The sequence below is a fragment of the Moschus berezovskii genome, chromosome 16, assembly GCF_049115385.1.
Source record: "Moschus berezovskii isolate FMDL1 chromosome 16, NW_MosBer_1.0, whole genome shotgun sequence".
Taxonomy (NCBI): domain Eukaryota; kingdom Metazoa; phylum Chordata; class Mammalia; order Artiodactyla; family Moschidae; genus Moschus; species Moschus berezovskii.
In genome coordinates, this window is record NC_142475.1 from 30,494,602 (window position 1) to 30,517,148 (window position 22,547).

General features: G+C 35.4%; 1 protein-coding gene across 4 annotated transcripts in view; it reads right to left on the reverse strand.

Moving 5' to 3' along the window:
- Positions 1 to 22,547, reverse strand: part of CSMD3 (CUB and Sushi multiple domains 3) — a 1,369,436-nt gene that overhangs the window by 1,071,402 nt on the left and 275,487 nt on the right. For all 4 annotated transcript variants that reach the window (XM_088844606.1, XM_088844605.1, XM_088844604.1 and 1 more), the window contains exon 4: positions 14,787 to 14,981. In XM_088844606.1, coding sequence (XP_088700732.1) covers positions 14,787 to 14,981 — 195 coding nt within the window. The remainder of the gene's footprint in view (positions 1 to 14,786; positions 14,982 to 22,547) is intronic.

A 22,547-nucleotide genomic window follows, 5' to 3' on the forward strand; every position in this document is an offset into this window, starting at 1 on the left:
GAACCAGGACATACACTAAAGTTCTGTCTGACACTTTTGGGAATAAAAAATCCACTGATTTGTTTCTTACCCAAGAGTCTTGAGTCTTCTGTCACCATCTGAGAAACTGTTAATTCTAACTCAAGTAAAATCTCAAACTCGTCAAGGTTCTTGACATTTAATAAGTACCCTTGAATATATATATATATATATAATTTATTTTAGAGCTTCAGTTTCTTACTGTGAAATTTAAAAGTGAGTACGCTTATAAGTTTCCTGCTGCTGCTGCTAATTCACTTCAGTCGTGTCCGACTCTGTGTGACCCCATAGATGGCAGCCCACCAGCCTCCCCCATCCCTGGGATTCTCCAGGCAAGAACACTGGAGTGGGTTGCCATTTCCTTCTCCAATGCACAAAAGTAAAAAAGTGAAAGTGAAGTCTCTTAGTTGTGTCCGACTCTTAGCGACCCCATGGACTGCCACCTACCAGGCTCTTCTGTCCATGGGATTTTCCAGGCAAGAGTACTGGAGTGGGGTGCCATTGCCTTCTTCTTATAAGTTTCCTAGTACACTATAAATACTTAAGCAAGTAGTAGCTAATTAGCAGTCATAGAAAGAAAAACAAGTGGGTGCCATCAGCATCATGGTGGCACAAGGTGCTCCCTTTGCCTCTTCCATTCAAACAATAACCAGTACAACATCCTTAATTTAACAAGGATGACTTGGCCCAACACACCAGGATGCTGGAGAGTTCCACACACCTGTACATGTAAATGTGGGTGGACTAGAACACATACAGAAGGCAAATCAGAGGAACAGCTGAGACAGTGACTGAGATCCTGGACCCTTGACCATAGTAACTGATCCCACAACCCTAGAGAACCTGGTAGCAAGGAAGGAGGCATACATGACTCCAGCACACCCAGCCACAGGGGGACCCATGGCCACAGAACCTGGCAGCAGTGACAGCTGAGCCTGCAACTGGTCTCTCCAGCTATGAAGATACCTACCACTGCAGGCCTGCCAATCCACAGCAACCTCAACTATGAATCTAATAACACCAGACACAGCAGAGACAAACAAAACTACAGCTAGCTCCCTACTCTCCCTCTTCTCGCCACCATAGCAGAACCTAAGACTCAGGAGATCCCGGACACAGTTTAGGTTCTTGCCATCCCAGTGGTGATGCCAGCTACAATAGCAACACTAGTAGCAGCAAGGCCCCAATGCCCACAGAGGCACAAGCAGCTATAATGAAGATTCCAGGTAACACGTCCAGCAAAGGTGGTAGAGAGTAGCAAGTACTGATTCTCAATTATAATTACAGGAAGCTTCCAAAACATTGCTATACCATAATCTATTGGAAAACAAAAGAAAGGCCTCTAATTATTAATCTGTAAAATCATTAGAATCAAGGTAAAATAAAATATTTACCTAAAGGAGAAAGGTATCTGGCATAAGATCAGCTCATAAAGCCCCATGAAAAGTCATGGTAACACAGTATCACAAAAAGAAAATTCTCCAGAAACCAAATTTAAATTCTAACTGATGAATAATTCAAAATAACTGCCATGAAGACTCAGTGAACTACAAGAAGTCTCAGAAAGGCAGTTCAATGAGATAAGGAGTAAAATTACTGAGCAGAGGGAATACTTTACCAAAGAGATTGAAACTCTAAAAGGAACTGAACCGAAATTATGGAGCTGAAGAGTACAATAAATGAGATGAAAGATATAAGGTAAAAACATTGGAAACAGACCAGATCATATGGAAGAGAGAATTAGTGAACTTGAAAATAAAGTATAGAAATAACAAAGACAGAAGAAGAGAGAGAATTAGAATCTAGAAAAAGAAGAATGAGGAGGAGAAAGTGGGTGGGGGAAGGAGAGGAAATGTTTTGAGAAATATCCAACTCTATTATGAAAAAAATCTAGGATAATAGGAGAAAGGATAAAAGTGGAGACGGGAAAAGGAGCAGAGAGTTTACCTAAAGAAATAACAGCAGACTTGATAGGATTAGCCTTTGAAGCCATCCGGTCCTGGACTTCTGTTATTTTATTGCTGTTGTTCAGTTGCTAAGTCATGTCCAACTCTTTGCAACCCCATGTACTGCAGCACACCAGGCTTTCTTATTCTTCACTATCTCCCAGAGTTTACTCAAACTCATGTCCATGTAACTGGTGATTTTAACCAATCATCTCATCCTCTGTTGTCTCCTTTTCCTCTTGCCCTCAGTCTTTCACAACATCAAGATTTTTTCCAGTGAGTCCATTCTTCACATCAGGCTGCCAAAATAGGAGTTTCAGCTTCAGCATCAGTCCTTCCAAAGGATATTCAGGACTGATTTCCTTTAGGACTGACTGTTTGATCTCCATGAGATCCAAGCAACCTCCAAGAGTCTTCTCTTGCACCACAATTCAAAAGCATCAGTTCTATGTTGTTCAGCCTTCTTTATGGTCCAGCTTTCACATCTGTATATGAGTACTGGAAAAACCATAACTTTGACTAAATGGATCTCTGTCAGCAAAGTAACGTCTCTGCTTTTTAATATGCTGTCTATGTCACAGTTTTTCTTCCAAGGAGCAAATTATACTTATATTTATATTTCATGGCTGCAGTCACCATCTTCAGTGATTTTGGAGCCCAGGAAAATAAAATCTACTATTGTTTCCAAATTTTCCTCATCATTTGCCATGAAGAGATGAGACCGGATTCCACTGTCTTCATTTTCTGAACGTTGAGTTTTAAGCCAGCTTTTTCACTTTCCTCTTTCACTCTCATCAAGAGATTTTAGTTCCTCTTTTCTCTCTGCCATTAGAGTGGTATCATCTGCATATCTGAGATTGTAGTTATTTCTCCTGGAAACCTTGATTCCAGCCTGTGATTCACATAGCCCAGCATTTTGCATATAGGCACATTATTGGCATAAAGTTGCTTATAATAGTCTAATGCAACTTCTGTTATGTCAGTTCTTACCTCTCTTTTTTCATTTCCGATTTTGTTTATTTGGGTCCTCTCCCTTTTTTTCTTGATGAGTCTGGCTATAGGTTTCTCAATTTTGTGCTCTTTTCAAAGAACCAACTTTCAGTTATGTTGATCTTTTCTACTATTTCGTTTTTAGACTCTATTTCATCTATTTCTGCTCTAATCTTTATGATTTATTTCTTTCTACTAATCTTGAGTTTTGTTTTTCTTTCTCTAGTTGCTTTAGGTATAACATTAGGCCATTTATTTGAAGTTTTTCTGGTTTCCTGGGGTAAGCAAGAACTGCTTTTGCTGTATCCATAGGTTTTGGATCATCAGGTTTTCATTTTCATTTGTCTCTAAGTATTTTTTATTTCCTTGTCATTTCTTCAGTGATCTAATGGTTGTTTAGTAGAATGTTTTCTGGCCTCCATGCTTTTGTGGCTTTTTTAAAAGCTTTTTCCTTGCAGTTCATTTCTAATCTCATAGTGTTACAGTCACAAAAGATGCTTAATACAATTTCTGTTTTCTTAAACGTATCAAGGCTTGCTTATGTCCCAGCATGTAATCTCTCCAGAGAATATTACAATTATAAGGCAATATAACTGATGAATATGGGTGCAAGAATCCTCAACAAAATACTAGCTAACCAAATCTAACAATACGTCAAAAGGATCATATTCCATGACCCAGTGAGATTTATCCCAGCGTTGCAAGGATTTTTCAATATCTATAAATCAGTTGACACATCACGTTAAACAATAGAAGAATAAAAGTCATATGATCATCTCAATAGATGTAGAAAAGCTTCTGTAAAATTAAACATCCATTTATGATAAGAACTATCCAAAGAGTAAGCATAGAGAGAACAAACCTCAACATAATAAAGGCCATATACAACAAACCCACAGCTAACATCATACGTAGTAGTAAAAATTTGAACACATTGCCTCTAAGATCAGGAACAAAACAAGAATTATCACTTACACCAACTTTATTCCACATAGTTTGGATGCTGTAGTGACAGCAATCAAAGAAAAAGAAATAAGAAGGAAACCAAATTGGAAAACAAGAAGTAAAATTGTCACTGTTTGCAAATTAAATTGTACACAGAAAATCCTAAAGATACTACCAGAAAATTACTAGACCTTATCAATGAATCAGGTAAAGTTCAGGACACAAAATTAATATAAAGAAGTCTGTTGTATTTCTACACACTAACAACAAAATAGCAGAAAGAGAAATTAAGAAAAGAATGCCATTTACCACTGCATCAAGGCTTCCTGACGTCAGAATACAGTAATCAAGACAGCGTAGTACTGGCAGAAAAACAGAAATACAGATCTATGGAACAGGATAGAAGTTCCGGAGATAAACCCATGCATCTATGGTCAACTAATCTTTAACAAAGGGGGAAAGAATATAAAATGGAGAAAAGACAGCTTGTTCAATAAGTGGTAATGTGAAAACTGGACAGCTACATGTAAAAGAATGAAATCAGAACACTTTCTAATGCCATACACAAAAACAAACTCAAAATGGTTTAAAGACCTAAAAATAAGGCCAGACACTATAAAACTCTTAGGGAAAATATAGTCAGAACACTCTGTGACCTAAATCGCAGATCCTTTTTGATCCACCTCCTAGAGTAATGAAAATAAACACAAAAATAAATAAATGGGACTTAAACTCAAAAACTGTAACAAAGCAAAGGAAACCATAGACAAGATGAAACAACAACCCTCAAAATGGGAGAAAGTATTTGGAGACAACACAACTGATAAAGGATTAATCTTCAAAATACAGAAGCAGCTCATGCAGTTCAATATTCAAAAAGGAAAAAAAATGTAATAAAAAAATGTGCAGAGGACCTAAACAGACATTTCTCCAAAGACAACAATACAGGGAGCCAACAGGCAAATGAAAAGATGCTCAACATCATTAACTATCAGAGGAATGCAAATCAAAATCACAATGAGGTATCACCTCCCACTGGTCAGAATGGACAGCATTAAAAAAATCTGCAAACACTAAGTGCTAGAGAGGGTGTGGAGAAAAGTGAACATTATTGCACTGTTGGTGGGAATGTAAATTGATAAAACCAATATGCAGAACTGTATTCAGTTCAGTTCAGTTCAGTTCAGTCGCTCAGTCGTGTCCGACTCTTTGCAACCCCATGAATCACAGCACGCCAGGCCTCCCTGTCCATCACCAACTCCTGGAGTTCACTCAAACTCATGTCCATAGAGTTGGTGATGCCATCCAGCCATCTCATTCTCTGTCGTCCCCTTCTCCTCCTGCCCCCAATCCCTCCCAGCGTCAGAGTCTTTTCCAGTATAGAGGTTCCTTAAAAAACTAAAAATAGAGCTACCATATGACCCAGCAATCTCACTACTGGGCATAAAACCTGAGAAAACCATTATTTAAAAAAGCACATGTACCATAATGTATGTTCACTGCAACACTATTCACAATAGCCTGAACTTGTAATCAACCTAAATGTCTATCAACAGATGAATGGATAAAGAAGAAGTGGTACATATATACAAAGGAATATTACTCAATCATAAAAAGGAATGAAATTGGGTCCTTTGTAGTGAGGTAGATAAACAGAGTCTGTTCCTCAAAGTGAAATAAGTAAGAAAAAGAAAAACAAATATTATATATTAACATATATAGATATGGAATCTAGAAAAATGGTACTGGTGAATATATTTTCAGGGCAGGAATAGAGATGCAGACATAGAGAAGACTTATGGCCCCAGGGGGAAGGAGAGGGTGGGAAGAATTGAGACACTAGAATTGACATATATTCACTACCATGTGTAAAAGAGATAGCTAGTGGGAAGCTGCTGTATAGCACAGGGAACTCAGCTCAGTTCTCTGTGATGACCTAGAGGAGTGCTATGATGGGGAATTGGAGGGACCATCAAGAGGATGGGATATATGTATATATGTAGCTGATTCACTTTGTTGTACAGCAGGGGATAACACAACAGTAGAAAGCAATTACCTCCACTAAAAAAAATTAATTAATAAAAGAAGAAAATACCTACAAATAAACCTACCTAAGGACACAAAAGAGCTGTACTGCAAAAACTATAAGATGTTGATTAAAGAAATTGAAGATAACATAAACAAATGAAAAGATATACCATGTTCTCGGACTGGAAGACTCGATATTATTAAAATTATCACATTACCCAAGGCAAACCACAGATTCAATGCAGTATCTATCAAATTACCAATGGTGTGTTTCACAGAACTGGAACAATAATTGTTTAATCTGTATGGAAACATAAAAGACCCTCAATAGCCAAAACAATCTCAAGAAAGAACAGAACTGTCAGATTCATGCTCCCTGATAATCAGACTATATTGCAAAGCTGCAGTCATCAAAACAGTATAGCACCTGCACAAAAACTGACATAAAGATGAATGGAAAAGGGCCCTGAAACATGCCCACAATTATAATCAATTAACCTATGACAAAGGAAGCAAGAATATATGACAGAGAAAAGACTGACTCTTCAATAGGTAGTTATGCAAAAACTGAACAGTTATGCAAAAATGAATGAGATTAGAACATAGCATCATATATAAAAATAAATTTAAAATGCATTAAAGATCTAAATGTAAGACTGGATACTATAAAAATCCTACCAAAAACATAGGCAAAACAATCTTTGATACAAAGTACAACAACATTTTTTTTGCATCTGTTTCATAAGGTAAAGAAAACAAAAGCAAAAATAAATCAGATATATTGTTAATTAAACTTAAAAGCCTTTATACAGCAAAGGAAACTATAAGCAAAATGAAAAGACATCTTACAAACTGTGAGAGAATATTTGCAAACAATGCAACCAACAAGCAGTTAATTTCTAAAATATACAAACAGCTAATACAACTCAATATTTTTAAAAAATGCACAGAAAACCTAAATAAACATTTCTCCAAAGAAGGCATACAGATGGCAAATGAAAACTAAATTTCTCACACCTGTTGGAATGGCCATCATCAAAAAGTACAAAATTAATAAATTCTGGAGAAGATGTGAGAAAAGAGATCCCTCACACAAGGTAAATGGGAATGTAATTGGTGTAGCCACTGTGAAGAACAGTCTGGATGTTCCATAAAATACTTAAAAAAGAACTGTCATATAATCCAATAATCCCACTCCTGGGCATAAACCCAGAAAAGATTAAAACTCTAATTCAAAAAGACATATGTACCCCAGTGTTGACAGCAGCACTATTTACCAATGCCAAGAAATGGAACCAAACCTAATGTCCATCAACAGATGAATGCATAAAGCAAACATTGCATACAGCATACATACATACAAATTCACATATATACATACACATACATATGAAATATAATATTACATATATAATGGAATGCTATTCAGCCATTGAAAAGAATGAAATAATGTCATTTGTAGCAATATCAATGGGCCTAGAGATTATTATACTAAGTGAAATAAGTCAGACAGACAAAGACAAATATATGATATCACTTATATGTGGAATTTAAAAAAAAATAATGTAAAGAAACTTAATGTAAAGAACTAGACTCACAGACACAGAAAACAAACTTGTCATTATGAAAGGGGAAGTGAGGAAGATTAAATTGGGAAATAGTGATTAACAGACATATATCACTATATAAATAGATAATCAAGGACCTACTCTATAGCACAGGAAACTATATTCACTCTTACAATAACCTATAGTAGAAAAGAATAGATAGATATAACTGAATTACTTTGCTTTATATCTGAAACACTGCAAATCAACTATATGTCAATAAAAAGAATATTTTATTTATTAGATGTTTTACATAAACTTCATGGTAACCATAAAAATAAATCTAGAGCAGAGATCCAAAAAAGAAAGGAAAAGGAAACTGAGAAAAATATAGAAAATCACCAAAATAAAATGACAGACAGAAATAATAGGAAAAAAAAAAAAAGATACAGAGCAGTTGGAAAAAAAAAATATGGAAATACTAAGCCCTTATTTGTCAATAATCACCCTAAACTTAAATGGGCTGAATTCACCAATCATAACACAAAGTACATAGAATACAAAACAACACCCAAATAGAGGAAACACCCTGGAGTTTACTCTCCAGGAAACTCAACTCCTCTCTAAAGATGAGCATAGACATAAAGGGAAGGGATGGAAGACAACACTCTAAGCAATGGCAGCCAACCATACTCATATCAGACAAAAGAGAATTCAAGCCAAAAATGATAACAAGAAATAGAGATGGACACAGTATAATGATAAAAGGTACAATTCATCAAGAAGACACATTAATTATTAATAGGCATGCCCCCAGCATAGGAGTACCAACATATACAAACCAATTATATTCAAATTATTTTTTAAATGCCTGGAGACAATGGAAAAGAAAATAAAATATAACAAAATCTATCAGATGCATCAAATGTTGTACCAAGAGGAAAGTTTACATCCAAGCAGATCTATCTCAAGAAACAAGAAAAATTTTCAAATATACAATCTAACTTTTCACCTAAAAGAACTAGGAAAAAAAGAACAAAGTCCTAGAAGGAGGAAAATAACATAGATTGGAACAGAAATAAATGAAATGAAATTTAAAAACATAGTAGAAATGATCGATGAAATTAAGAGCTGAATTTGAAAAGATAAAGCTTTAGCTAGAGTCATGAAAGAAAGAAAGAAACAAAGAAAGAAGGCTCAAATAAACAAAATCCAAAATGAAAGTGAAGAAATAACAAAATATATCACAGAATCACAAAAACACAAAGGATTTTAAAAGAATACTATGAACAGCTATACACCAACAAACTACATAACCAAGAAGAAATGGATATATTCTTAGAATCATACAATATCCCAAGATTAAATCATAAAGAAATAAAAAAAAAAAACTGAACAGCTTGAAAACTGGTAAGGTAATTAGTAATCAAAAATCTCACAAAAAACAAAATTCCAGACCCCAAATGGCTTTACGGGTAAATTATACCAAATAGTCAAAGAATACTGAATGCTAATTCTTCCCAAACTCTTCAAAAAAATTATACAAGAAGAATGTTTCCTAACTCATTTTATGAAACTAATATTAGCCTGATACCTAAACGAGACGAGTATACACACACAAAAGAAAATTACAGATCAACCTCTCTGATGAATATATATGTAAATATTCTCAATAAATATTAAACTTAATACAACAATGCATTTAAAATATCGTAAGTCAAGATCAAGCGGGATTTATTCCTGGAATGAATGGATGGGTCAACATCTGCAAATCAATGTGAGATAGATATGTTGAGATGTGTATATATATATACACACAGATGTGTGTATATAGACATACACATCATATTTAAAAATGAAATATAAATATCATATGTTCAACTCAATAGATATAGGAAAAGCATTTGACAAGATTAAACACACATTTATGACAAAAATCTCTCTACAAAATAGGTCTAGAAGAGAGTACTTCAATGTAATAAAAGCCTAGAAGACAGACAGAAAAGGAAAAATATTCCATTATTATGGATTCAGTTCAGTTCAGTTCAGTCGCTCAGTCGTGTCCGACTCTCCGCGACCCCATGAATCACAGCACGCCAGGCCTCCCTGTCCATCACCAACTCCCGGAGTTCACTCAAACTCATGTCCACAGAGTCGGTGATGCCATCCAGCCATCTCATTCTCCGTCGTCCCCTTCTCCTCCCGCCCCCAACCTTTCCCAGCATCAGAGTCTTTTCCAGTGAGTCAACTCGTCGCATGAGGTGGCCAAAGTATTGCAGTTTCAGCTTTAGCATCAGTCCTTCCAATGAACACCCAGGATTGATCTCCTTTAGAATGGACTGGTTGGATCTCCTTGCAGTATAAGGGACTCTCAAGAGTCTTCTCCAACACCACAGTTCAAAAGCATCAATTCTTCGGCGATCAGCCTTCTTCACAGTCCAACTCTCACATCCATACATGGATTAACACTGATAAAATGTTGGAAGAATCAACATTGTTAAAAAAAAAAAAAAAGCTACCTAGAGCAATCTACAGATTCAACACAATCCCTATAAAAATTTCAACATTTTTCCAGAAACAGAATAAAAAGTCCTAAAACTAAAGATAGCACACTGATTTCAAATTATGTTACAAAGCTATAATAATTAAAATAGCATAATATTGGCAGAAACACATAGCTAGAGCTCAACAGAATAAAATTGAGAGCCCAGATAGACCTACAAATATACAGAAAATTAATTTATGACAAATGAGCAAAGAATATACAATTGACAAAGGATAATATTCAGTGAAAGGCACTGTGAAAACGGACAGCCAAATGAAAAATAATAAAATTAGACCACTATTTTATGCCATATATAATCATCAACTCAAAGTAGATCACAGACTTGAATATAAGAGTCAAAACTATAAAAGGACAAGAAAAAAGCATGGACAGTAGGCAGTTTGTTATCATTCTTAGCAATATTTATCTGGATATGTCTCCAAGAACAGAGAAACGAAGGCAAAAATAAACAAATGGGACTACATCAAAATAAAAAGCTTCTGAACAGCAAAGGAAACGACTAACAAAATGAAAACACCACCTAATGGAATGGGAGAAGATATTTGCATACCCTTCATTAAATAAGAGCTTACTATCTAAAATATCACTACGAACAAAGCTAGTGGAGGTGATGGAATACAAGTTGAGTTATTTCAAATCCTGAAAGATGATGCTGTGAAAGTGCTGCACTCAATATGCCAGCAAATTTGGAAAACTCAGCAGTGGCCACAGGACTGGAAAAGGTCAGTTTTCATTCCAAAGAAAGGCAATGCCAAAAAATACTCAAACTATGACACAATTGCACTCATCTCACACACTAGTAAAGTAATGCTTAAAATTCTCCAAGGCAGGCTTCAGCAATACGTGAACTGTGAACTTCCAGATGTTCAAGTTGGTTTTAGAAAAGGCAGAGGAACCAGAGATAAAATCGTCAAATCTGCTAGAGCATCAAAAAAGCAAGAAAGTTCCAGAAACACATCTATTTCTGCTTATTGACTATGCCAAAGCTTTTGACTGTGTGGATCACAATAAACTGTGGAAAATTCTGAAAGAGATGGGAATACCAGACCACCTGACCTGACTCCTGAGAAATCTGTATGCAGGTCAGGAAGCAACAGTTAGAACTGGACATGGAACAACAGGTTCCAGATAGGAAAAGGAGTATGTCAAGGCTGTATATTGTCACCCTATTTATTTAACTTGTATGCAGAATACATCATGAGAAATGCTGGCCTGGAGAAAACACAAGCTGGAATCAAGATTGCTGGGAGAAATATCAGTAAACTCAGATATGCAGATGACATCACCCTTATGGCAGAAAGTGAAGAACTAAAGTGTCTCTTCATGAAAGTAAAGTAGGAGAGTGAAAAAGTTGGCTTAAAGCTCAACTTTCAGAAAACTAATATAATGGCATCCGGTCCCATCATTTCATGAGAAATAGATGGGGAAATAGTGGAAACAGTGGCTGACTTTATTTTCCTGGGGTTCAAAGTTACTGCAGATGGTGACTGCAGCCATGAAATTAAAAGACGCTTACTCCTTGAAAGGAAAGTTATGACCAACCCAGACAGCATATAAAAAGCAAAGACATTACTTTGCCAACAAAGGTCCATCTAGTCAAGGCTATGGCTTTTCCAGTGGTCATGTATGGATGTGAGAGTTGGACTATAAAGAAAGCTGAGTGCCAAAGAATTGATGCTTTTGAACTGTAGTGTTGGAGAAGACTCTTGAGAGTCTCTTGGACTGCAAGGAAATCCAACCAGTCCATCCTAAAGGAGATCAGTCCTGGGTGTTCATTGGAAGGATTGATGTTAAAGCTGAAACTCCAATACTTTGGCCACCTGATGGGAAAAGCTGACTCATCGGAAAAGACCTTGATGCTGGGAATGATTGAGGGTAGGAGGAGAAGGGGATGACAGAGGATAAGATGGTTGAATGGCATCACTGACTCAATGGACATGGGTTTGGGTGGACTCCGGGAGTTTGTGATGGACAGGGAGGTCCGGTGTGCTGCGGTTCGTGGGGTCACAATGAGTCAGACACGACTGAGCGACTGGTCTGAACTGATCCAAATTATAAAGAATTCATAAAACTCAACAATAAAAAAACCTGATTATAAAATAGAAGAAGGATCAGAGAATTTCTGATTGGAATGCAAAAGTAGGAAGGCAAGAGATACCAGAATAACAGGCAAGTTTGGTCTTAGAGTAAAAAATGAAGCATGGCAAAGGCTAACAGAGTTTTGTTAACAGAACACACTGGTCATAGAAAAGACTCATTTCCAACAACCGAAGAGATGAGTCTACACATGGATGTCACCAGACGGTCAAAACTGAAATCAGATTGATTATGTATTTTGTAACTGAAGAAGGAGAAACTCTATAGAGTCAGCAGGAACAAGACCTAAAATGACTGTTTCTCAGATCATGAGCTCCCTATTGCAAAATTCAGGTTTAAATTGAAGGAAGTAGAAAAAAACCACTAAACCACCTAAATCAAATCCCTTAGGATTATACAGTGGAGGTGATGAATAGATTCAAGGGATTAGATCTGGTAGACAAAGTGGCCGAAGAACTATGGGTGGAGGTTTGTAACCTTATACAGGAGGCAGTAACCAAAAATATCCAAAAGAAAAAGAAATGCAAGAAGGCAAAGTGGTTGTCTGAGGAGGCTTTAGAAATAACTGAGTTAAGAAAACAAGAAGAATGCAAGGGAGAAAGGGAAAGATATATCCAACTAAATGCAGAGATTCAGAGAATAGAAGGAGAGATAAGAAACCTTTTTTAAATGAACAATGTAAAGAAATAGAGGAAAACAACAGATGAGAAAGACTAGATATCTTTTATAGAAAATTGGAGGCATTAAGGGAACATTTCATGCAAGAATGGGCACAATAAAGGACAGAAACAATGATACCATTCTAATAGCAGAAAGTGAAGAGGAAGTAAAAATGAGGGTGAAAGAGAAGAGTGAAAAAGCTGGCTTAAACACAACATTAAAAAAACTAAGATCATGGCATCCTTTCCCATCACTTCCTGGCAAATAGAAGGGGAGAAAGTGGAAGCAGTGACAGAACTTATTTCCTTGGACTCCAAAATCACTGTGGATGGTGACTGCAGCCATGAAATTAATATACACTTGGTCCCTAGAAGGAAAGCTAAGACAAACCTAGATAGGATAACATATTAAAAAGCAGAGACAGCAGCCTCCAAAATGAATATCACAATCACAGAAAGTTAACTAAAATGAAAAGAATAGTATTATGTCCCAGATGAAGGAATAAGATAAATTTCCAGAAAGACAATGAAATGAAGGGAAGATAGGAAACCTTCCAGAAAAAAGAATGCAGAATAATGACAAAGATGGTCCAGGATTTCGGAAAAGAATGGAGAAGATGCAAGAAATGATTAGCAAAGACCAAGGAGAACTACTGATGGACTTTGGCATCATTAGATGGTTGGATGGCATGACTGACTCGTTAGACATGAGTTTGAGTAAGTTATGGGAAGTTGGTGATGAACAGGCAAACCTGGTATGCTATAGTCCATAGGACAGCAAAGAGTCAGACACTACTGAGCCACTGAACTGAACTGAACTGAGAAGAACTAAAGAACAAACAAACAGAGATTAACAATATACTAGAAGGATTCAACAGTAGAATAACTGAGTAGGAAAAGCTGGTAAGTTACCTGGAAGACAGAATGGTGGAAATCACTGCTGAAAAACAGAATATAAAAAGCAGAGACATCACGTTACAGAGAAAAGTCCATATTGTCAAACCTATGCTTTTTCTAGTAGTTATGTACAGATGTGAGAGTTGAGCCATAAAGAATGCTGAGCACCAAAGAATTGATGCTTTTGAATTGTGGTGCTGGAGAAGACTCTTAAGAGTCCCTTGTATTGTGAGGAAATCAAACCAGTCCATCCTAAAGGAAATCAACTCTGAATATTCATTGAAAGGACTGATGCTGAAATTGAAGCTCCAATACTTTGGCCACCTGATACGAAGAGCCAACTCAATGGAAAAGATCCTGATGCTGGGAAAAATTGAAGGCAAAAGGAGAAGAGGGCAGCCGAGGATAAGATTATTAAATAGCATCACTGAGTCACTGAACATGAGTTTGAGCAAACTTTGGACAGTATTGGAGGATGGAAAAGCCTGGTGTGCTGCAGTCCATGGGGTTACAAACAGTCAAAAAACAACAACAAAATTCATGAACAAATTCCACTAAAGTTGAACATGTTCTATCTTCTAGGTTATGTATTTTGAACCTTTGTTCTCATTAGTATATCACTATGCTTTCCCATAATACAAGTGACCCTTATCATTACTAATAATAAACTTTACAGCATTCTTAATTTCACACATTCCCAAGCTAATTCATCTACCAGAAATCTTTAAAATATTCATAAATTCAGTTAATATTTCAAAACAAAAACAAAGTCATGACTGACAGTCTAAAGTTCTATGCATCATAAACTCTGTATGTTTTTCTAAATATTGACACATATACACAATGTATGTATACATACATATATATAGTAATGTAATCTACTGTCTTATTTCACAGGTAATGAATGTTGTCTTAAGTATTTTCCTTAATCTGTCATATACTGTATGTGTTTCTTTTTCAAAGCCTCAGATCTTATGAAAGAAACAAGCACTAAATATATTTTGCAAATATATATTACTCATTTTAAAAATATTTTCATTAAGGCAAAGCAATACTCAGTCAACATAAAGATAAGCATTATTTTTTTCTTTACCTCTACAGATAGGAACAGGAAAATCCCATGAGGCTGTATTGACTGAATTGGCTATACAGGTGAGTTGAGGGTGGCCATCGAGGATATAGCCAGTTACACAGCTGTAGCGGATCTTGTCCCCAACATCAAATCTTGTACCATATAGCACACCTTTCGGTGGAACTCCTGGATTTCCACAAGAGCTACTCTGCAATTCTACAGAATAGAAGGAAAAGGAGTTTACAGTTATTTTAATACATATTTTTATGTTTTAGATTTATAAAATTACATGTAGATACAGATGTCCTTTTTCCTGTTAAGAAGATTTACAAAATAATGGAAACGTCTTCTATTTCAATTACGTCAACAGAGAAGTATGGAAAAGGAACAAAATTTTACTGAATAGGTATTACATGCCTATCTTCATGCTAGAAAAATTTAGATATTTTTTATTAAGTTTGTAACAATTGTTTAAATTAGGATTTATTATTCATATTTTACACCTGGGTTCTATCCTTGGGTTTAGATATTTTATATTATTTTTGTAGCAATTTTTTAAATTAATATTTATTACTCATATTTTACAACCAGGTTCTAGCCCTGAGTCAGGAAGATTGCCTGGAGAAGGAAATAACAACCCACTCCAATATTCTTGCCTGGCAAATCCCATGGACAGAGGAGCCTGTTACCTGAGGGGACTGTAACCTGTCCATGGGTTACAGTCCATGGGGTCACAAAAGAGTCAGACATAACTAAGCAACTAAACAAATAAATCACATTTCACAGACAATTAAAAAGAGCAATGTCATTTATGTGGCTTCTTCAATGTTACATTCTACTAAATAATAGTGATATATTAGTGATATAAAAATCAAGTTTCATGAATACACTCTCCCTACTTTAATGCTTCTACTTAACCTTAAACCATGAACATTCATCTGAAAATATTTACATACATTTTGGGTGGAAACTTTTTTCACTTAAATAAAAAAATTATAAAGCAGTAGAAAATGGACATATTTGTGAAATTCAAGAGATTGGGCTAGAATTTCAGCTCTAATATATGTTCAACCTTGAGAATATAATGAGAATTATCATAACAAGTGCATACAGTTGCAAGTTTTAATAGATCAATATGCAAAATGTCTGGAAACTGCCTGATATTCATGTTACTTTGTTATTTTATTAGGTTATGCTTAAAGTATACAAGTATACAAATATAAGAGATTTTTAAAAATAATATTCATTTCAGAGAAAAATACATTTTCACTTTAAGAGAAAAAATAAAAAATTTTTATTGAAGTAGAAGTTATAGAATTTAATGAAGTTGGGGGGAATAGTATTTCCTAATTTTTCTACTAGATTATTTACATTTATACTACAAATCATGATTAACAGAAATACAAATAGTAAGGAATAAACGGACTAAAAGATAATCCAGTTTGAGTAAAGTTAACTTTGATTTAGTTAATAGTATTACACAAATTGTAATTAACTAGGAAATTAATTAACTAATATTAAGGAAAGCTGGATAAGAGCGTATATATGGGTGCCCTGTACTATTTTCATAATTTACCTGAAAGTCTAAAATTATTGCAAGATAAAAAGCTAAAAAAGACATTGCAATGCAAAAATAAAGTATGTTTCCAATTTAACATGATATTCATCCTATTTGTTCAGCTAGTAAAGTGGATGATATCACTTTACATTAAATCAAATAATTATAAACCATTATAAAGCTGAAAATATCAATAACAATATTAAGTAAAAATACTAAAATAAAAAACGCTTTATAAAATGTAGTAGCAACTGTATAAAATCAACAATCATTTAGTGATAATTAGTGCAGTAAACAAAGTTGAAATTTTATATTTTCACTCATAATATGCATATGGTACTTTTGAGAGTATTTCTTAAGTGAAAAAAAAAGTTTTTTTGTTTAATTTTTCAATGGTACTGAAAAGAAAAAAATCAGTGATGAATTTCAAATGAGGTCAATCAATGAAAGAAGTATTGGAGAGTCATAGAACTTTCCTTATATACATTAGAAATAAATTATATACTTTCAGTTTAAAGCTATTATTTAAAGTTCTCAAACCTAGAAATGCAAAGAACTTGACTATTATTAATTAAATATCAATGGTTTCCATAAATAGAAGGTAATTCATTAAGATATCTTAGCATTTAATTATACATTATAAACTACTATTTGCAAAATATTTTAAATATCTGTAACCATGGTTAATGATTTTTAATATTTCACTTTACCATTTCATGAAGGCAAATTCTATAATTCATTTTTAGTAAAATTTAAAACATTTATTTCCTGTAAATTTTCAGTCATTTTTTTACAAAATATTTTTGAAATGAACAATTTATTTTGGAATAGTTAATTTTTTAGAAAATTTAGTTGATTAATAGATGAGCTGTTTGCTGCAAGGGAGGGGAGATTAATAAGTTTTGATGAAATGAGTTAAGAATTCAATCCCTTGAATATAGTAAAGAAAAAGGAAATACTTTTAATGAAACTACCACTTGTGTTTTTAGAATCAATCCATTCCTTTCCTCCCACCCCCCAAGAAATAATTGAGGTCAGGACTTCAATTATCATGAACTTCTACATCTAGGGAAAAAGAAGTTTCCAAATTATTTCACAAGAAGTTTTAGGTGTAGAAAAGAAAGGAAAGAAATAAAAAGGCTTGAAATAGTTGCTATGCTCAAATTTAACTTTTATTTACATGAACAAATAAACATTACACAGAAAAAAGTGCTAAAGCAAAAAGAAAACATATGAAGTGACTCAGTGAATGAATAATAACACTGATCTGAGTTTTAAAAGATTACCTAATCTTACCTCTTGCCTTGTGGCTGAATTTATATCAAAAACAAAAGACGGATAATAATTTAGACTGTTTCAAAATTAAACTAATAAAAAAAATAATTCCAAAATATATCTGGTTCTCCTCTTCAGGAAACTGCTGTTATTGTTTGCCCTTGTTTTTGACCTTCATTAAAAATAACTTACCCATCATCCTCTGTACATTGAGGATTTCATGAACACATTATTAAGAACTTTCACATTCAGGTTTAATAGATCCCAATTGTATAGCCATTGCTCATGGTTTCTATTTTTGTCCCCTCTCAACCCTTTAATTTGGGATTTCTCTCTCTATGCTGTTTATGTCCATTTTAAAACGCAGAGCCAAGAAATATATGTTATTAGCTGGAAGAATTACATGCTTCCCAGATGGTGATAGTGGTAAAGAATCTATCTGTCAATGCAGGAGATGTAGTGAGACAGATGCGGTTTGATCCCTGGGTCCGGAAGATTCCCTGGAGTAGGAAATAGCAACCCACTCCAGTATTCTTGCCTGGAAAATCCCTTGGACAGAGGCGCCAGATGGACTACATACCATCGGGTCACACAGAGTTGGAGAGTAGCCCACCATTTTAAAAAATGCTATATTCTGATTAAACATTCATGTTTTATTCTTGATTTTTCTAAATAGTGTTGCAATATGAACTTTTAAATAAAATTAGCTTTTTGTCATTACTATAAAAGTTGGAAAACTAGCTAAGATAGACTAATTTTTAAACACTGCTTCTACCAGAAGTCAAGAGTTTGAATTTCAAGAGAAAACGAAGATAAACATGGACAGTCAGGCTCAGGAATACACGTTGAAACGTAATCATTATTATACATGGTATTTACAATAAGTAATGATTTTGTTTATTATAAAATCATCCTTAAGGAAAATAGAGATCTAAGCATAAAAAAAGAATTTTCATGTAATTTATTAAATGTACCTGCCAGCTACTGGCAACCCACTCCAGTGTTCTTGCCTGGAGAATCCCAGGGACGGAGGAGCCTGGTGGCCTTCCGTCTATGGGGTCACACAGAGTCGGACACGACTGAAGTGACTTAGCAGCAGCAGCAGCAGCAGCCAGCTACCAAGATTGTGCTTGTCACTTCATTGTGTTTATGAAGCAGATGATTACATCTAAGCAAAATCACCAAAGAGACTATAGCTATCTTTCTTCACCAACATATGACACTATTATGTTAATCAAAAGGCTTAGGTGATTAAAACAAAGCTAGGGACCCTGATAAATCCCACTTAATATTCAGTAATGCAAAGATTAAAATGGGACTGGACTGTGTTGGAAGTACTATATAGTTATTTTCACCAGACTGTTGGCTGAGCATTGATCAAATTTGTTAATACAAAGATTACTAAATAAAAGAAACTCCCTATGTACTGAAGCTTCATTTGAATTAAGTCTTGGAATTATGCCACAAGATCATGTTTATAAGACAAAACTGAAATACGTAGGGTGGGCAGTTTAGTGAATTGAGAAGATCAATGGAAAAACATATCTAAAGACTTTATACTCAAATATGTCTCTAAAAATGTCAGACTTTCATGTAACTTTACTGCTCAATCCACAACAAATGATTGTGAATTTGTTTAAAAGCTGTGTTTTTTATCTACCCTTCTCACAGATATTGAAATTATCAGCAAATAATATGAAGGAATTTAATAACATAAATATTCTAAAGTGTAAAGGATTGTTGATACAACAAGAATTACTTCGGAGAGATCCAAGATAAAAATCCAATTGTAATATAGAGGTTATAGTTTAGTGACATTTATCTATATTAATTAAAAAGGAAACATAAAAATAAATTACTTGGTAAGTGACAATTAATTTATTCATCAGAAGCTCTTGAGGTTTACCATTAAAAATGTTCTATGATATGGTGCTGTGATTCATGGGGTCGCAAGGAGTCGGACACGACTGAGCGATTGAACTGAACTGAACTGAACTGAACTGATGATATGTACCAGTGTAAAACACACCACCTTCCTTGCTTTCTAAAAATGAACAGTTTGAGGAATCTAATATCTTCAGTCACTGAAACCAACTCTGAACCATATACTGCTTTAAGCATTCATTTTCACACCTTCAGTTCAGTTCAGTTCAGTCGCTCAGTCGTATCCAACTCTGCGACCCATGAACCGCAGCACACCAGGCCTCCCTGTCCATCACCAACTGCTGGAGTCTACCCAAACCCATGTCCATTGAGTCAGTGATGCCATCCAATCATCTCATCCTCTGTCATCCCCTTCTCCTGCCCTCAAACTTTCCCAGCATCAGAGTCTTTTCCAATGAGTCAACTCTTCGCATGAGGTGGCCAAAGTATTGGAGTTTCAGCTTCAACATCCATCCTTCCAATGAACACCCACAACTGATCTCCTTTAGGATGGACTGGTTGGATCTCCTTGCAGTCCAAGGGGCTCTCAAGAGTCTTCTCCAGCACCACAGTTCAAAAGCATCAATTCTTCGGTGCTCAGCTTTCTTTATAGTCCAGCTCTCACGTCCATACATGACTACTGGGAAAACCATAGCTTTGACTAGATGGACCTTTGTTGGTAAAGTAATGTTTCTGCTTTTTAGCTTTTTAATATGCTGTCTAGGTTGGTCATAACTTTCCTCACAAAATACCCAGCATCATATATGATTTCCTTCATTGTACAGAAAGGGAAATTGGGAATCAAGTAACTTTCCTAAGGTCACCCAACTAGTAAGTTGTAGACTTGGGTGTATCTCTAACTTAAAAGTTTTAGATCATTGCACAAGCACATGCTGTTACCCAATGAAAAGTGATGTTCATTCCACAAATGTTTATTAAGCAGTTGTCATGAGCAATGTTTGGGGGACTATTGTTGTTCAATTGCTCAGTCATGTCCAGCTGTTTGTAATCCCATGGACTACAGCACACCATGCTCCTATGTCCTTCACTCTCTCCTGTAGTTTCCTCAAATTCATGTCTGTTCAGTCGGTAATGCTACATAACTGTCTCATACTCTACCACCCCCTTCTCTTAGTTTTGCAAATGACAATCATGGCTCTTCCTTCATAGAGTTAATAAATGATGCTAACCAATGAAATAAATGACTACAGAATATTAATTATAATGTAGTAATTGGGATAACAGAGACCCCGTTTGGATTCCTGGGTCAGAAAGGTTCCCTGGAGAAGGGTTAGGCTACCCACTCCAGTATTTCTGGGCTTCCTTGGTGGCTCAAACAATAAAGAATCCACCTGCAGTGCAGGAGACCTGGATTCGACTCTTGGGTTGAGAAGATCCCCTGGAGGAGGGGAAGGCAACCCACTTCAGTATTCTTGCCTGGAGAATCCCCATGGACAGAGATGCCTGGTGGGCTGCAGTTCATGGGGTCACAAACAGATTGAGCGACTTAGCATGTAGGCAGTTGTGATAAAAGAAACATATAGGCTGAAATAAAAGCATATAATTGAGAAAGTTTAATTAGTCTAGATTATGACATAAGTTTTAAAAACAGGATAAAGACTTAGCTAGAGCAGGGATCCCCAACTCCTGGGCTGCAGTCTGATACCAGTCTGTTAGGAACCAGGTATGTTCACGTCCTGAACACAGCAGGAGGTGAGTGGAGGGCTACTGAGCAAAGCTTCATCTACCACTTCCCATTACTCGCATTACTCCCTGAACCATCCCCTCCTCCACCCCAGTCCATGGAAAATCTGTCTTTCATGAAACCAGTCCCTGATGCCAAAATCTTTAGGGAGCTAGAGGGGAAAAAATATGAGAATTATCAAGCATACTCAAAACTTTAAAATATAAGAATCAAAGAACTCTAATAGTTATTAGAACTGAAAATACAGTGAAGATAGTTCTATGGCTGTGGTAAGGTTGAAACTAAATTTGTATAAAAGTATTCCAAAAGGTTTGGCCAAAAACAGGTTTATGTAGTGAATATACTGGAGAAGGAAATGGCAACCAACTCCATATTCTTGTCTGGGAAATCCTGTGAACAGAGCCTGGTGGGCCATAGTCCATGGGGTCATAAGAAATCAGACATGACAGTGACTAAACAGCAACAGCAGTGAATCTATATAACACGCATATGTCATGAATAGAAAAGAGAACTTTTCCATCATTGAATGTGAGAGAGATACTATAAGCACTTCCAAAGAGAAAAACTGAGAGTAACTAACTGGGATCCCTTAATGTATATATGCGCAGAGATTTTCATAGTATTTATGATATGTACAGTGTGAGTTTACTAATATATGCTAATTCAATTTAATATGAAAAAATGCATTAAATAGGATCACCAAAATTAATTTTAAAAGAGAATAGCAGACAAAATAATATATGTATACTATTTGGATTGGGGAGTATCAACTTTAAAGGGATGTTGAAAAGATTACATAAAACAATACATATATATGTCATTTATATGCTGAAGGAGCACTCACTACATGGTAGACATTATTATTAGCTCAACAAACTCCAACTTTACTATTATTACAATCAATTTTCTTTTGAGACATCTTAATTAGGTGTGATTAATGGCAGAAAGTGAAGAGGAACTAAAAAACCTCCTGTTGAAAGTGAAAGAGGAGAGTGAAAAAGTTGGCTTAAAGCTCAACATTCAGAAAACTAAGATCATGGCATCTGGCCCCATCACTTCATGGCAAATAGGTGGCGAAACAGAGAAAACAGTGTCAGACTTTATTTTTCTGGCTCCAAAATCACTGCAGATGGTGATTGCAGCTAGGAAATTAAAAGACGCTTGCTCCTTGGAAGGAAAGTTATGACCAACCTAGATAGCATATTAAAAAGCAGAGACATTACTTTGCCAACCAAAGTCCGTCTAGTTAAGGCTATGGTTTTTCCCGTGGTCATGTATGGATGTGAGAGTTGGACTGTGAAGAAAGCTGTGTGCTGAAGAA